Raw genomic sequence first — 17,355 nt, forward strand, 5'->3', positions numbered from 1 at the left:
TTATGGCTATTCCATAGATACGTACCTGAACAGAAGGAAGCATTTTAATTTCTTTCATTTAGAGAAATGTCACTCTGACTATTCTTGTAAAATATGCTTTGTATTATAAATTAAAGCATGCATGATATAAAACTTTGATCAAGTAATTAAAGTTCTCAGGTTGCTCTTGTTTTTGCTACTACTCGGCATAGTGTTTTCCTTCCTACATATTGTCAGTCACTGAAGTAGCGCATGCTATCAGCTATGAGAGAAACTAAACTTTCAGCTAATTATCCCTCTTTTCACTTCTTCCTACAGAACACTCAGTGGAAAGCACATGTGATGCCCTTTGTTTTATTACAAAACCATCCTTATGTTACACATATAGTGGTGAGCATAGCTGCCTTCCAAGCAGTTGACCCGGGTTCGATTCCCGGCCAACGCATCTGGGCTTAAGTTGCGCCAGGGGAGTTTTAGGTTTGATGTTAGGAAGAACTTCTTCACTGAAAGGGTTGTGAGGCATTGGAACAGGATGCCCAGGGAAGTGGTGGAGTCACCATCCCTGCAAGTCTTCAAAAGACGTTTAGATGTAGAGCTTAGGGATATGGTTTAGTGGGGACTGCTAGCGTTAGGTCAGAGGTTGGACTCGATGATCTTGAGGTCTCTTCCAACCTAGAAATTCTGTGATTTTGTGATTCTGTGATAAGGATGTATGGATCATTTTCACAGAATAGGAAACTTTTATAAATAAGCATTTTGACTTAGGAGATAGTATTTCATATCACATGTCTTTAGGTCATGTCTGAAGTGATTAAGTTAGGCACTTAACATGAAGATGCTTTTTTCTGTATACTTAGTGGTAATAGTCTCCTAAATACAGCAGCCAAGTGCCTAAACTTAATACTGTGAACACTTAAACTTAATATTCTGAACACTTCCTTTCCTAACTCTATGTTCTGGTGCAATTTAGCAAGGGTAGGTGGTGGTGTTAGTGTTTTATGGTTATTTTCTTTAACAGAAGGCAGTTCTATGTCAAAATATATACTGAAAGTCTTTTCCAAAAGTGTCAGAACATGTATAGTGCATAAGTCTTGTATTGTCTGTTTCCTGGAGGAAATCAATTTAGACTTAATTCTGTGTTTTAAAGTCAAAAGGTGCACCAAAAAGCAAATGGATGAAGCATGTTTGGAAATTTCACTGATAAAGTAATTATGAAATTCAAGCTTAATTTTTTAAGCAATTATTTTTCATTTGATTGAAATGTGTCTTGTTGCTCACTAATTTAGTAAATCTGTCTCATTTTTATTTGTCTCTCCATTATCTAGGTGATTGATATAGGTTCTGGAAAGGGCTACCTGAGTTCATTTTTGTCCATGCAATATAACTTAAAAGTTTATGGAATTGATTCCTCAAACACCAACACCAATGGTGCTCATGAAAGGAACAGGAAATTGAAGAAACACTGGAGAGCTTATCAGAGTCGAGCAAGAGCAAATCCCAAAAGCCAGAGATTAGAAAAGGCAAATGACAGTCCAGTGCAAAATGAAATTAAATTTAAAGCAGTCAATGAAAGGACCTTAAATAACAGCTGTCTTCAAAGTCAAGACCAAAGGACTACCCAAGACTTAGTTCCTTCTTGTGTTTTCACAGAAGTAACTACATCTGAGACCAGCAAACAAACAGAAATTGATTTGGTGGCTCAGGCACAATGCAATGAAAGTGAACTTTCTGAAGAGGCTATTACTATTCTCAATGTTCTGCCTGCTGATGCTGTAGAAATTTTTTCTTCCTCCCAGTGTGACAGTGAGGAGCTCTGTGAAGAGGAAAAGGCCCAAAGAAAAATGGCATCTATCAAAGCCAAAGCGAGCAAGTCAAGTGAATCAAACCTTTATTTTCCATTGACTTCCTACATCACTTCAGAAACAGAACTCGGTGACATCATAACAGATTTGGAGGTTATGTTACTCATTTGAAATGTATTGTCCATTGTCTTTATATTGCTGTTTTCATACATACATAATGTTTGATGACTGTACATAAAATGCTATTGGTCAGTGAATATTCGGACCAAATGTTTTTCAGCCAGTTTACATTAGTATTTCTAACATACACAGAGATATTTTTTTCTATTTTCTTCTTCTTCTTCTTCTTCTTATTATTATTATTATTATTTTGAAGATGTAAAGCAGCCTGTAGAATTTATGCAGTAGATAATTATCAGCTGTCAAAATAAACAGCATACATACTAGCATGTTCAGGTATTTCACAATTGTGGATATAGATAATATCTAATTATTATGAAAATAACTAAATTTACCACGTAGGCAAGTATATTAAGCACTGGAATTTAAATTTCCATGAAATTTATTATTTTTCAAGTTTTATATTTTTCTAATCTTGGTAAAAGTTTGAAAGCGTGACAGAATATATTGACTATAAAAGTCAACATAAAGAGTTTGTAACGAGCTTTATTTGTAAATAATACTTTTATATTTTGGCTTTCCAGAGTTACTGTAAATTCATTTAGTAATCTGCACAGACAAGGACTGTGTCTACACAAACAAGCACAAGCTCAGCTGCTCAAAGGCAATGGTACAAGTCTAGAAGCTGTATGGCTGGTTAGTTGCTGTGCCTGAGGTAACTTACGTGGATTGTGTAGATATATTCAGTCTCTTTTGGAAAGATGAAAACTTGTATGTGTTCAGGGGTGTAATTCATTTTTAATACAAGACTATAGGTTTGTTACTTATGGAGGAGCTGTTTATGCTCCTGTAAAACAGTAAGTGAACCATATGCCTCTAAATTTGCACAACTGGTTTTCATCTCCATTTATCATATGATTTGCATGATATAAAAAGCAGAAGAAATCCTACATCTCTGCCTGCTTTTAAAAACATTACTGTAAAAAAGTAAAAGGTTTATTGTGTTAAAAAAAGTAACAACCAAACTGCACAGTATGTGTGGTGAATGTGTATAATTAAAATACCTAAAAAGTACAATCATTTAAATGGCTCTAAAAGTATTCTGTGAATATTTAGAAATAAAAATTTATTTTACAAATAGCTTTACAAACATCATCATTTTTTATTTTAACCATAAATTGATTTTTTCTCAATTTTTCCAAAGCTGGGGAAAATGCCTATTTACTAATCTGTGCAGTAAGTTCTGAAAATGATTTGAATTGCCAATGAAATATTAGGATAGAAATGCATGTTTGTATATAGGCCCAGGACTGATACTGAGATATCAAATTTTACTACACTTAAGCCAACAATCCAGAAAGTACTTTCAGTTATACCCAGGCAACCTCAGTGAAGTCAGTTATGGTCCAGAAGTGTACCTGACACAGACATATTGCACTGATATCGTTCTGAAGTTTTGAGCACACTAATGTTCTGTGAACACTGAATGGATGTCATGTGGTAGGCACCTTTCGCTCCCTTTCCCCTGAAAGAATCTAGCAGGGCTAGGGAGGTGATCGTCCCCCTGTACTCGGCTCTGGTGAGGCCGCACCTCAAGTACTGTGTTCAGTTTTGGGCCCCTCGCTACAAGAAGGACATCGAGGTGCTTGAGCGGGTGCAGAGAAGGGCGATGAAGCTGGTGAGGGGCCTGGAGAACAAGTCCTACGAGGAGCGGCTGAGGGAGCTGGGCTTGTTCAGCCTGGAGAAAAGGAGGCTCAGGGGTGACCTTATTGCTCTCTACAGATACCTTAAAGGAGGCTGTAGCGAGGTGGGAGTTGGTCTGTTCTCCCATGTGCCTGGTAACAGGATGAGGGGGAATGGGCTTAAGTTGCGCCAGGGGAGTTTTAGGTTGGATGTTAGGAAGAACTTCTTTACTGAAAGGGTTGTTAGGCATTGGAACAGGCTGCCCAGGGAAGTGGTGGAGTCACCATCCCTGGAAGTCTTCAAAAGATGTTTAGATGTAGAGCTTAGGGATATGGTTTAGTGGGGACTGCTAGCATTAGGTCAGAGGTTGGACTCGATGATCTTGAGGTCTCTTCCAACCTAGAAATTCTGTGATTCTGTGATTCTGTGATTCTGTAATTTTAAAGCAGCAGTTTAACTACTGCTTTTGCAGGTGCATATCTTCTATTAGTCTCCAAACTTCATTATTGTTCCACTCTATTTCATGTGGAAGAAAAGATTTGTGCAATGATGAGCTGAAGCTGGCTAACAAGCAAAAAATATTTAAAAACTAAGGTGAAGTGGAACTGAACTTTTGCCACCTAAAAATGTTGGGTGCTAGGGCAGTCAGAAAGCAATCACAGAGAAGCAGCACAAGCAAAGTGGAAGGTGAGAAAAGTGATGGGAAGAAGAAAGAAAAAAAAAAAAAAAAAAAAAACAGAGGAAAATAAAGGGAGGTATATGTACGAATGCTATATAGTACGGAGAGAAAATCAAAGTAATACATGACAATAAAAATAGATGTGTGCAAAATGACTGCAGAAGGGCACTGCAACTGAATGTACCTTGGCTAATTATTTGTTGATAACCTTTAATAAATAAGGCTGAAATTCAAAGGAACAAGCACTATGTTTACCATGTAGATTTCAATTACTAATGCTGGAAGGGAAAAGTCTTTTTCTGAACAGTGAGAAGAGGGCTGATTGTGATGGAGAAAGAGAGAGAAATGGGAAACTGAGGAAAAAGGAAAGCAGAAAGTAAAATAGGCAGAACAGAGTAGTTGAAGTTCTTTGTTTTTTGTTTTAGGGAAGAAAATACCAATCTGTTGTTGAATGATAGTATGCACACTGCAAAACTGCAGTACAAGTATAGTTCTGGAAATAGCAAAGCAGATGGAGCAGGGCCTGCTCTGCAAATTACACTAGTACTTAGGAAGTGGTTTTGATTTCAGCAGTTCAGAGTAGCAGAAATGCCACAGATAGGTCCATCTGTTTATGTTATGGTAGACAATCTGAAGTAAGAAAAGGAAGTATCAGTAGTAGTAAAAATTGTAACAGGAAAGCGAGGAAAAATGAGACAAAATGGCCAGTGTCCAGTCATCATGTAGATGTCCCCTTCCATGCAGTTAAACCAGCTGCTGTTCACACTCCTAAACTTTTGCTTCCTCTTGGACACTGTGGGTAAAGTATAGAGAGATGTATAGTTCCTAAGTGAACAAAATGCTGAGCGGTCGTTTTCCCCATAAAGGAAGTACACTGTGTTTTCTTAGCACTGAAGGGCTTTTATTGTTCCTAGAAAAATTCCAGAAGAGAACACCAGGAGTCGTCATGGAGTTGTATATTTAAACCTTACAAGTGAATAACCATTTGCAGGATGTTTGGGTTTTGGAGTTGTTGTTATTCATAGTCTTCCAGTTGTACAGGGAGATGCTTTATTGTTGCCTTTTTTTTTCTTTTTCTTCTTAGGACTGTATAATGGTGGGTCTGCATACATGTGGTGATCTTGCTGCAAATACACTACGAATATTTACTGCCAAGCCTGAAATCAAAGCAGTTTGCAGTGTAGGCTGCTGCTACCATCTGTTGTCAGAACAATATGAAAACCAAGAAGGTAATTCTGAGTTTAACTCGTGGCTGCCAGTTTGCATGTTAAGAATATTATACCTCTTAATTAATAACCTCCTGATGTTTGTTCCTTTCCAATAGCTTATTTAATACCGATTTTAATTACTTTATGTGGGTATTTCACTCCCGGATGCCCTGTAGCTTTCCTGTTATGCCAATATTGCTAATATTCTTGCTGAAATTAGGGACATTAGTGCAGAATGTTTTTATGTGGTTATGAATACAGCTGTTTTTATTCCATTACTTCACTCGTAAAATGTTGAGGCTTTTTTGGTCAATATGTTTTCATCCTTTTGAAATATTTTGTACCAGATTTTGCCTTTGGCTGTCGACATGCAGCATCCATTTATGTTGAATTGTACATGTATAACTATAAGCAGAATTAAGTCCTTGTAATGTAAATTATTACTCTAAAAAGCATTCATCTGAGTGCTTTGCTCTGGGGCTTTGCCAGTTTAGAACATTATGGAACAGTACGTTTAACAGTTTTTCTTGGGGTGACAAGCTGAAAATTATTTGGGGATTCACACCTCAGGCAAATTTTCCTTCTTTTCTATTATTTCAGATAGAAAGCTAGTATCTTTAGCTGAAAAGTAAATTCTTTACCTTTCTGTACAGCTTTCAAACAACAGAGAGTTACAGATTGTCTTTGCACAAATGTAGTGATTGCCATAGTAGACGAAACTGATGGATTGCTGGGTTTATCATGGAAAGCTCATGCTGTTTCTGTTGTCTAATATTTTATAGTTAACAGTGATGGAGTCATTGCTAACAGAAGTACTATTGTCTGGTTTAATACTTTGTGTATATCAACTTGAAAGCTATTTGGTATAAAGTAATAATAAAGGATATAGACTACAACTAAAATTTGTCACTTTCTACTTCAACATCCAAATGCTGTGTTTTCCCGAGAATTTTATACAGCATCTTCTGCTATTATTTTAAGCAGTGTACAGATTAACAGATGCATTAACATTTTAGTTTCTATTTAGTTCATTTGTTTTTAATGAATAAATAAAGTATTAAATATCTGGCTTTCCTGAGCAAACAAGTGTAATGCAGCTGAGCTGTCTAAATGACCATCTGCTGAAGTCTTAGAAACTGATCACCATTATCAACCAAATTTGAGAGAGAGGTGGATTGGCAAAGTTTATTTAATCTCTTTCAGGGAACTTCATGGACAGAAAGGCAGGAGGAACTCAGTTGGTATTCTGTAATAGTTGGCTGCTCAGCCAGCTGAGGCTTAGCTCTGGATTGACCACAACACATGCCAGCTCTTGCATGTTTTAGTGATCTTTTTATGTTACTCAGGATAGATCTGCAACAATTTTGAAAGATTTTGCAGTGTATTATTTCAATTATTTCACAAACTTCAAATTAACAACAAAAAAAGGGGGGGGGGGGAGGGAAGATACAATTGAAATTTATTTTCCTATATTTGCATTATAGAAACACACTAAGTAAAAACCAGACAATTCTTTTTACATTAATGTTTTAAAAAACTATGAGCTTTTCACATACCTGAGATTAAGTTTGTGTGTCTCAAGTATTTGGTTATTTCATGTTACTGAAAACACGATATAACTTCCTGTTCTAGCAGTGGGATGATTATTTTTTCCAGACCAGTGCATATGGCCTTACTAAATTATTGTTCTTCAGACAACACCAAAGGATCACCTGTGATAACCTGTTAAAAATTCAACTAAACAGATGTGCATACAGTGATAAGAGATACTGCAGTTTCACAATAGTATGGAAATGAAGCCAAATTGTGTGGTGAAATTTCTAGCTGTTTGATTTTTCTCAACATGGTGGATACAAATTATAGAATCATAGGATCATGGAATATCCCAAGTTGGAAGGGACCCATAAGGATCATCGAGTCCAATCCTGGCACCACACAGGTCTACTCAAAAACTCAGACCACATGACTATGCGCACAGTCCAAACACTTCTTAAACTCCGACAGGCTTGGTGCTGTGACTGCATCCCTGGGGAGCATGTTCCAGTGTGCGACAACCCTCTTGGTGAAGAACCTCTTCCTGATGTCCAGCCTGAACCTCCCTTGTCGCAGCTTGACACCATGCCCTCAGGTCCTATCACTGGACACTAAAGAGAATAGGTTGGCACCTGCCCCTCCACTCCCTGTCATGAGGAAGGTGTAGGCCATGATGAGGTCTCCCCTCAGCCTCCTCTTTTTCAGGCTGAAAAGGCCAAGTGACCTCAGCTGCTCCTCATATGTCTTGCCCTCTAGGCCCTTCACCATCTTCGTAGCCCTATTACTCTTAAAGAAGAATTCTATGCAGAGTGAAAGGAAACTGTAGTATTCTTTTTTGGAGAAAAGAACATGCAAGTTCAAGTGCTGCTCAAATGAATTGTGTTTTTTTTTTTTTTTTTTTTTTTTTACCATTATTGTGAGCATTATCAAAATGTCATTGTCATATTCCTGTTGAAAAGACATCTATTATGTGGCTAATGACATATATTACATTACTGTGATATCATAAATGTTCAGTGGTGGAGTAAGAGTACAGGGACCAACAGCATCTAAGAGATAGAATTTCTTCAAAGAAAAAAATGGAAGGATGGAAGGAATTAACACTTGAATTAGGGCTAGTGTCTACACATCCCATGCATAGATTTCAAACTGGCAAAGTGTTCTAGAGAATTATTGACTCCATAACTAACCAGATGGTACAGATCCAACAATTCACTCTGTACAATAAATAAACTAATTCCTCTTGCAGCTGTCTGAAGCAAATGAAGTTTGGTACTGCATCCAAAATGGAACAAATACAGAATTGTGATGAAATAATTTAAATTGGAAGTGGCCTCCAGAGGTCCAAATCTGGTTCAAATCACTGCACAAGGCAGGCCCAGCTTAGATCAGGTTGTTCAGGGCCTTGTCTAGTCATGTTTGTAAAGTATCTCTAAGGACAATGATATGGAAGCCCATTCCAATGTTTGACTATCTAAACAACATTTTTTTTCCCTGTATCTATTTGAAGTTTGCAGCTTACGAGTGTTATCTATTGTCCTTTCACTGTGCACCTCCAGAAGGAGTCTGGCTTAACCTTTTCACTTGCTTTTAATTAGGTAGGTGAATACAGCAGTTAGATCCCTCCTTGATCTTCTCTGTAGTCCTATAGCCACTGAAGTTCTTCAAGTAAGTCAGCATCTTGGTCTGGAAAGCCCAAAGAAGCACTCTAGATACTCTTGTTCTCACAAATGTTAAAGAAGGGAAATAATCATGTCCCTAACCTGTGGATTACACTGTTGAACCTTTGAGTCCTGTCAGTTTTTTACACACCTTGTAGTCTACCTGCTGGAATCATATCTTGCCAATTTGGCTATAAAGATACTAAGGAAACCTTCCCAACAGCCTTGCTAAAGTCAAGGTAAACTATAATTACTGCTCTCCCCAAATTCCTTGAGTTAGTCACTGCATCACAGAAGGCAATGTAGTTTGTCAGTCCCTGATAAATCTCTGCCACCTGTTAGAATAGAGTAGTTAGTTGGAAGGGACCTACAAAGATTATCAAGTCCAACTGCCTGACCACTCTAACTAAAAGTTAAAGCATGTTATTGAGTATTATCCAAATGTCTCTTGAACACTGACAGGCTTGGGGCATCAGCCAGCAGTCTAGGAAGCCTGTTCCAGTGTATGACCACCTTCATGGTAAAGTACTTTCTCTAGTCTAGTCCGAACCTCTCCTGGTGCAGTTTTGTGGAGCGACCTCCCTCTACAGTTTTCCTCCTTGGGAAGTTGTAAAGAGCAATGAGATCACCTCTTAGCTTTCTTTTCTCCAGACTAGACAATCCAAATGTACTCAGCCTCTCCACATAGGACATGCCTTCCAGCCCTTTCCCCAGCTCTGTTGCCCTCCTCTGGATACTTTCAGGTACCTTACGTTTCAGATACCTCTGAAATATTGTGGAGCCCAGAACTGCACACAATATTCAAGGTGAGGCCACACCAATCAATGCTAAATGCAGCGGGAGGATCACCTCTTTTGACCATCTTGCTATACTAATTGCAGTTTGCCTATTTGGCTGCCAGGGCACAGTGCTGATTCATGTTGAGCCTGTTGTTGACTGTTCTCAATCTCCTTCTTGTTCTTCATGTTCTTCATGTAGCTGGACATGAATTACAAGAAGATTTGCTCCATAATCCTCTGAGTACTGAAGCTAGACTGGGTGTGAGGCTAGACTTTGCCTTTTTCCTATCACCAGGAATCTCCATTGACAGATGTGACCATTCAAAGATGACAGAGACACCAAGTGCCTTCACAAGACACCAACCAGTTCCCTCAGCTCCTGAAATGCATCACATCTGTTCTCATGGACTTGGGTATTTCCACTTGGTCCCTGAACCAGTCTTATTTGTTCTGTAGGTTGTGCTTCACTTGCCACAGACTCTACCAGGGAAGCTACTCACTAATGAGGGCCTTAGGTGAAAAGACTAGTTAAAGTATTAGGAAGCAGACTTTGAGCTAGGTATCTGTGGTTACAGAATAACTTCCTAAGAAACAAACAGAACTGCGCAGAATTTGATGGAACACAGCATGTCAAACTTGTTTGAAATCAGTCCAATAAGCAAGGGCTTGCCTGTGAGGACACAGTGGGAAGTTCTGTTATAAAGCATTTTATACTTGTTTTGACTGAGTAGCTTTGAGGATTCTGTTTTAAAAATATAATTGCTTTGTTTTATACTTATACTTTTGCCTGGTATAAAAGCTTTTTATCTTCTTGAGGTGGTTACTCTTAAGGAAAATGTTGAGGCAGGTCCATCTAAAACCTCTTCCTATCTTATTCTCCACCGGAGAAAAAACTTCTCAAACTGCCTCCCCCCCAGCCCTACCCCAACCCAAGTACCACATTTTCCACCTTTGCTGCTTCTTATTCTTTAATGTAAATGCAGATGGTTGTTCTCATAAGCCTAGTTGAAGCAGATGTGCCAGCCCACAAAAAAGCTGCTGTGCACTGACAGTTACCATAACTTGAAAAGGCTGGGCTGTATGTTGCTTGGCTGTTATGTTTTATTGAATACCAAAGTCAGTCTTGTTTGAGGCTAGTGAAAAATTGCTTTTTCATTTTGTATTATATGGGATTAAACAATACTCATGGGAAGAAAAATTATGTGATTCAATGTCTAACATAGCTTTTATATGTCTGAGATTACGAGTTGATAAAATATCAAGAAAATGTTACTAAGCTATTGTTGTGGGGCTATTAAGTCACCTTGGTTATCACAAGGTTGTTTTTTTCTTTCTGAGAAGCTGACTATGAAGACTAATAGCTTACATTTCTCTTAGATTCTGAAAATACTAAAGACATGGTCTTTATGAATGAAAATTACATGATTCAGTTTGCCATTGGTCCTTCTATGAATGCTTTGGGAGCATTTTCAATGAAAGTAGATGCCATAGTCACAGCCTTGGATCTTGCAGTCAGAATACAGTATATTCTTCTACGTGCTTATAAATAAACTAAATTCATCTGGAATTTTCTGTAATGAGGCAACCCCAATTATGCTGGGAATAATTTTGAACTCTTAAGAACATGAAAACCTTTGTTTTGATTTATTAGTAAACACAACAACCAAGAGGAGCTGCGTCATCTCAAATTTCTATTCAATTAAAAAAAATTGAAGCCAGTGACTTTTAACACCTGTCTTTAAATGTCACTGCTGTTATAAGCAGTACTTAATACTAAACTTCAGTTTATATGAAATATTATGACAGCTCTTGGAAAATTCTAAGTAGTTTTATTTTGGCTTTCTCTAGGGAGAATTGGCTGTTCATACAGAGATTTTGCTATGGATTAAATGCACTAAACTATTAATGTGATAGATTTCTTTAGAGTTGTTCTTCACTGTTACTGCATCTGATAGTCAATTACATCAAAGTAGTAAGGATTTTTCAATATATTAGAAACTTTTTACATAAACTTATTTATGTAGTGAGTCATTATGGCAGTTTTTTTTTCTGGAAAAAATCAGTTTGCTAATGATTTTTAGGTTGAAACAAACCCTGTTTCACTGTTCAGGAACTATTCGTGATCATGAATTAATAGAATTTTCAATTCTTGGAAAGGTAATGAGGAGGATTAGCAGAATTGCCGCCCTGGACTTCCAGAGGGCAGAGTTTGGCTTGTTGAGGAGACTGGTTGGCAGAGTCCCTTGGGAGGCAGTCCTGAAGGGCAAAGGTTGGACACTTCAAGAAGACCAAACTAATCTCCTTCTATGACAAGGTGACACACTCAGTGGATGACAGAAAGGCTATGGATGTAGTTTACCTAGACTTCAGTAATGCTTTTGACACCATTTCCCATAGCATTCTCCTGGTGAAACTGTCTGCTCATGGTTTGGGTGGATGTACACTTTGTTGGGTTAAAAGGTGGCTGGATGGCTGGGCCCAAAAAAATGTTGTGAATCTGAGTGAAAGCCAGTTGGAGGCCGGCCATTAGTGGTGTCTCCCAGTGCTCAGTACTGGGGATGCTTCTCTTCAATATCTTATCTTGATCAAAGATCTGGACAAGCAGATTGAGTGCACCCTCAGAACTACACCAATTTAGGTGCAAGTGTTGATCTGCTCGAGGGTAGGAGGGCTCTGCACAGGGATCAGGATTGGCTGGACAGATGGGCCAAGGCCACCTGTATGAAATTCAACAGGGCTAAATGCTGTGTCCTGCACTTGAGGCACAACTCCATGCAATGCTACAGGCTGGGGAGCAATGGCTGGAAAGCTGCCATGCAGAAGGGGGCCTGGTGGTATTGGTCAATAGCTGGTTGAATATGAGCCAGAAGTGTTCTCAGGTGGCCAAGAAGGCCATCAGCATCCTGGCTTGTATTAAAAATAGTGTGGCCAGCAGGGTTAGGGAAGTGATTGTCCCTCTGTACTCAGCTCTGGTGAGGCCACACCTCGAATACTGTGTTACTCTAATACGAGGATACTGAGGTGCTGGAGCATCTCCAAAGAAGGACAACAAAGCTGGTGAAAAGTCTAGAGAATGAGTCTTAGAGGAGCAGTGGAGGGAGCTGGATTTGTTTAACCTAGAGAAGAAGAGGCTTGGGGAGACCTTATTGTTCTCTACAATTACCTTAAAAGAGGCTGTAGTGAGATGGGGATCAGTATCTTCTCCCAAGCACTAAGGGATAAGATTAAAAAATCACCTTAAGTTGTGCCAGGGGATGTTTAGGTTGGATATTAGGAAAAAATTCTTCACTGAAAAGGTTTTAAAGTATTGGAACAGGCTGTCCAGGGAAGTAGTTGAGTGACCATCCCTGGAGATCTTCAAAAAATGTATAGATGTAGTGTTTAGTGACATTAGTTTAATGGCAGACTTGGTAGTGCTAGGTTAACATTTGGACGAGATGATCTTAGAGGTCTTTTCCAACCTAAATGGTTCTATGATTCTATGACTCTATGATTCTATTCTTGGGATTTAGGGGAGCTGTTTTATCATATATTCAGCTAGCACATTTCTGGGGCAGTGTAACAGTTGGACTCTGATTATTACTTAACAGACAGAAACTGCAAATTTAAGATTTTTCTAAGTCTTGACTTCCCTTAAAAAAGAATGGATATGTTTCTGTATTCTAATTCTCTTCCTCCCATCCTCCATACCCTGAAATAGATCACAACCAATCTAGAAAGCAGCAAATTTTTTCAGTTTGATATCCTCTGTTTTGAGAAAAGAACACACAAACATTACCATTGCTAAGTAGTTGTGTATACATATTTTAAAATATAAAATAAATCATATAAATAGTTATAACTGTAGCTTGAGTGATAGCTGTCTGATCAGAACCCTTTCCTGAAATTATCCTGAGGACTGCAGATTATAAATTCCAGGTTTGTAAGGAGTTCCAAAAGCGGGTCACTAGTCTAGGAAGAAAAATATAAATGGTAGACAGAGGAATTCTAGAGTTTTACCTGAAATTGTGAAGAAGTGCTTGTCTGCAAGGCATTCTGTTAAAGTTAACAAATCTGTTGCAGAAAAGTAAGAATCTATAACTCTCAAGTTAGGTAAATATAAGATTTGGCTACATTTGTTAAGCTCTAACTTTTAGAAGATAATGCACATAATGAAGAAAGGCTGGGGATGTGCAGCCTGATGAAGAGAATGCTCCGGGGAAACTTAATTGCAGCTTTTCAGTACTTACAGAGGACTTATAAAATAGACGGGGAACAACTTTTTGCTCAGTCAGACAATGATAGGACAAGGGGGAGTGGTTTTAAACTAAAAGAAGGGAGATTTAGATTAGGTGTTAGGAGGAAATTCTTCCTTCAGAGGGTGGTGAGGCACTGCAACAGGTTGCCCAGAGAAGCTGTGGATGCCCCATCCCTGTTCAAGGGCCAGGCTGGACAAGGCCCTGGTCAACTTGATTGAATGGGTGGCATCCCTGCCTATGGCAGGGAGGTTAGAACCAGATGGTCTTTAAGGTTTCTTCCAAGCCAAGCCATTCTATGATTCTGTGATAATAAAGGGATCTGAAAGGAATGCAAAGGGTAGTTGCAATTCATGTACAGCATTTTATCAGATTTGTGAAAACTGTGGAGGCTTTGAATAAGTTGGAGTCAGCAGACACAAACTTCATAACTGAATTTTCTAAAGGACTCCTTACACAAACATAATATTACTCCATTCCAATGAAATATGGAAAGATTGGTCACTGTTTTAGAAGTATTAGAGTACATATGATTTATATGTTGCCTAGCTATATTTTCAAGGATATTCCACATCCCATGTCTTAAAATAGCTATCACTGATACCATGGCAACACAAGAAAACACTTGCAAGCAAAGGATCAAAGAGCTTGATTTCCTTTCCAGGGCATTTTTAGATATTGCTGCATGAAGCATCTTTCCATGAATTTGTGGCAGACCTAACTAGTGACTAAAACCCACATTTTCTACCAAAACTGACCCTGAAGAAAATATGAAACTTCAAAAAATATTAACTGGTTAAGTTTTATGAACATTAAATGACAACACTATGTATTTAAATTGTAAGGGTGTTTTACAAGTAGGAGATTACAATTGAAAAAGCCAGGGCTTCTATAATATGCAATTACTGCAACATACCCTAGATTTGAATTTGGAAAATTGTTTAGAAGACAAGTGATGCTACATCCTGAAATGGAGGATTTTATTTATTTTTTTTTTTTGCCCCCCCCCCCCCGAAAATCCCATTTAGTGGTGGGATTTTTAGGAAAAGTACAGATTCAAGGAACTGTGAAGTCTTTGTCAAAGGAAGATTTAGTCTTTCCCATAAAGGAAAAAGGAAAAGGCAGTTCAAGTTCTTCCTCTCCTTTCTTCAGAACCTTAGAAGTAGACTGAAATACTACTACATCATTGGAAGCCATGAAGGAACTAAAACAGGTTGGGTTGTTTGTCTTCCAGTGTGTTTCAACAAAGTTATGATTAGTTTAATCAGGCATAGCTTCTTCTATGGATATTTAGTTCCTTAAGCAATACTGTGGCTTAAGAACTGCATTCATTTTTTTTCCATACTTTGTTTCCTTGAACAATCCTTTATAGTTTTATCAAAATGGTAGTCCTGTAACCACTATCTACTTGTAAGAAGGTCTGTATACACCCAAATATCTGCAAAAGGTCAAAGAGATTTGAAATTAAAAATAAAGAAAAGTAGAGGTCTATACAAATTATTATCGAAAGAGCATATAGAATTACTTTTTACTTTTATAACCCTTGAAAGAAAAACATTTTGTTTGCCTGTGCTGATTACTCTACTGACCTAATAAAGTTATCTGTTAATAACCTTTTTTTTCTTCTGTCACTCTGCAGAACACAATACATAGATTGTGCTTGTGCTCTTTCAAGGAGAGTCAGAATACTACCCTAACAATTTCATGCTCTGAAATGGAGTCAGTATATTCAGAGCATAATATCAATTACATAGCTGAGAAGAAAACCTTTCTCTTTTTGTAATGACTGTTATAGAGATAAAGTGCAAAAAGATTAATCACACTGAGAGCAGAAGAATTACTAAAGCTATAAATCTTTGGTAAGCAAGACTACTTTTCTATTGGAATAGTAGTATTTATAATATTGTTGAGGCACAATGTCTATTTTCTGCTTTCTGAATAAGTGTTATTCTTCCTGGGCTTCAATAAGAATAGAGTTTGTATGTAGTGACAGCCTTTGTTTGTCAAGAGCAAAGATCTTAGGGTATATGAACTAAGGCCTGTTTCTCCAGCAATCAGTGAGGACTCTAAAATGAACTCTGTGGAAACAAAATATCATGAAAATGATGAACTACACATGTGAACGACACATTTGATATGTCATTGATTTCAGTAACGTGTAGGAATGTAATAATAGTCTTTTGAAAAATAAATATAAAGTAATTGCCTACTTTTTTAAAACAAAAAATTGCATTATTTCAGCATAAAATCTCTTCTATTGTGCAAATAGACTATACAAAACTAGTCACATAAACACATTTTCATATTTGACAAGGGAGAACAAATAGAAAGCATCTTGAATTGAAATAAAACATAGAAAGATTTATTTTAAAAACAAATGCCATTTTCAAATACAGAAAAAATTGTCCCATCTTGAAATATATTTTTTGCAGTTATTTAATTTAGTGGCAATGATTGCTTTTTTTAAGTCTCAATTTTGTTGCCTTTTATACAGCGTTGTAGCATAATATCAACATAAATATGCAATTGTACATACTCTAATCCTTTATTCTGCAGCATTTAAGCCGGCTACACAACCTGTAGTATTTGAATGATTTCGGTGGGGTTCCTTTTAAGCAGAGTATTCTCAGTGAGTATTACAATTTCAAAGCCTTAGTGAGAAAAATCTAATGTACAGTGTGACTTTCGAGTGCTAATTCCCACTTGGATGTGCCAGGGTTTGTCACATAGAAGACTCTTAATGCATTATAACAACAGTACATGTATGTCCACTCCTGCAGTTATTTAGGTATAGCTCATGTTTGTTACAGACCCTTTGCCACTAAGATAAGTCATAAATTTGCCAATTAATGACATCTGGGATGAAGAGAAGTAAAAGTAGGAGGTATAAAATATGATTCTGTTAATGTTACTGGTTACATTAAAAGGATAGTTACATATTGTATTTATGTATATATTGTAATTATTCCTCTTACTTCACAAATGTATGATTTAAGACATATATTATTTTACTTTTTTAAATTTGTGTCACACCCTGCTAACTGAGTGCCATGAGGGATGTCCAGTAGTATGAAAAGGCAATAATTGGCTTCAGTGGGAATTTTCTCTAAGTAAAAGAAGTATGCATGTCTAGTGTACAAAAAAGCTTTCAGCAGTGTTGAAAATCATCTCTCTTTTGTTTGGAGTTTATTTAAAGCAACTGCAGAATAATGCGTTCTCCAGTTTAAGAAAATATTTTAATACACCACAAAGTTGAAAAAATATTTAATTACAGTATAAAGAGCTTAAATAAAGTAGTCTTCCTTTAGCTTCTACATTTTTAAGGCAGTTTATGGATTTTGTATCCTATAATTCCATTTTATTTGTGCACTGAAGAGCATGGATGTATTTATGATATTTACCAATAAAGATGAGCTTTCTTCCAGGTAATTTAACTTAAAATTAGGAGTCATTTTCCTTTCCAGTTAATGTAATTCCGATTAGGACTTTGCAAAAAAGTAACATTTTTAATATTTTATTTTTAATTTTGATTACTATAATATAATGTTTTTACTAGTAAATGTTACTAGTAATGTTTACTAGTAAACTGCCATTTAGTAGTAAATGTTTGCTAGTTTTTACTAGCAAATGTTTTGTTTGTTTGGAAAATGACTATTTCTTTTGAATGTTCATATAG

General features: G+C 37.2%; 1 protein-coding gene across 2 annotated transcripts in view; it reads left to right on the plus strand.

The window, feature by feature from the left end:
- Positions 1-17,355, plus strand: part of METTL25 (methyltransferase like 25) — a gene marked incomplete at its 5' end in the record, with an annotated part of 66,025 nt that overhangs the window by 19,178 nt on the left and 29,492 nt on the right. For both annotated transcript variants that reach the window (XM_084507367.1, XM_084507366.1), the window contains 2 exons: positions 1,305-1,934; positions 5,348-5,492. In XM_084507367.1, coding sequence (XP_084363493.1) covers positions 1,305-1,934; positions 5,348-5,492 — 775 coding nt within the window. The remainder of the gene's footprint in view (positions 1-1,304; positions 1,935-5,347; positions 5,493-17,355) is intronic.

Source organism: Aythya ferina (genome assembly GCF_964211825.1).
Source record: "Aythya ferina genome assembly, chromosome: 1".
NCBI lineage: Eukaryota > Metazoa > Chordata > Aves > Anseriformes > Anatidae > Aythya > Aythya ferina.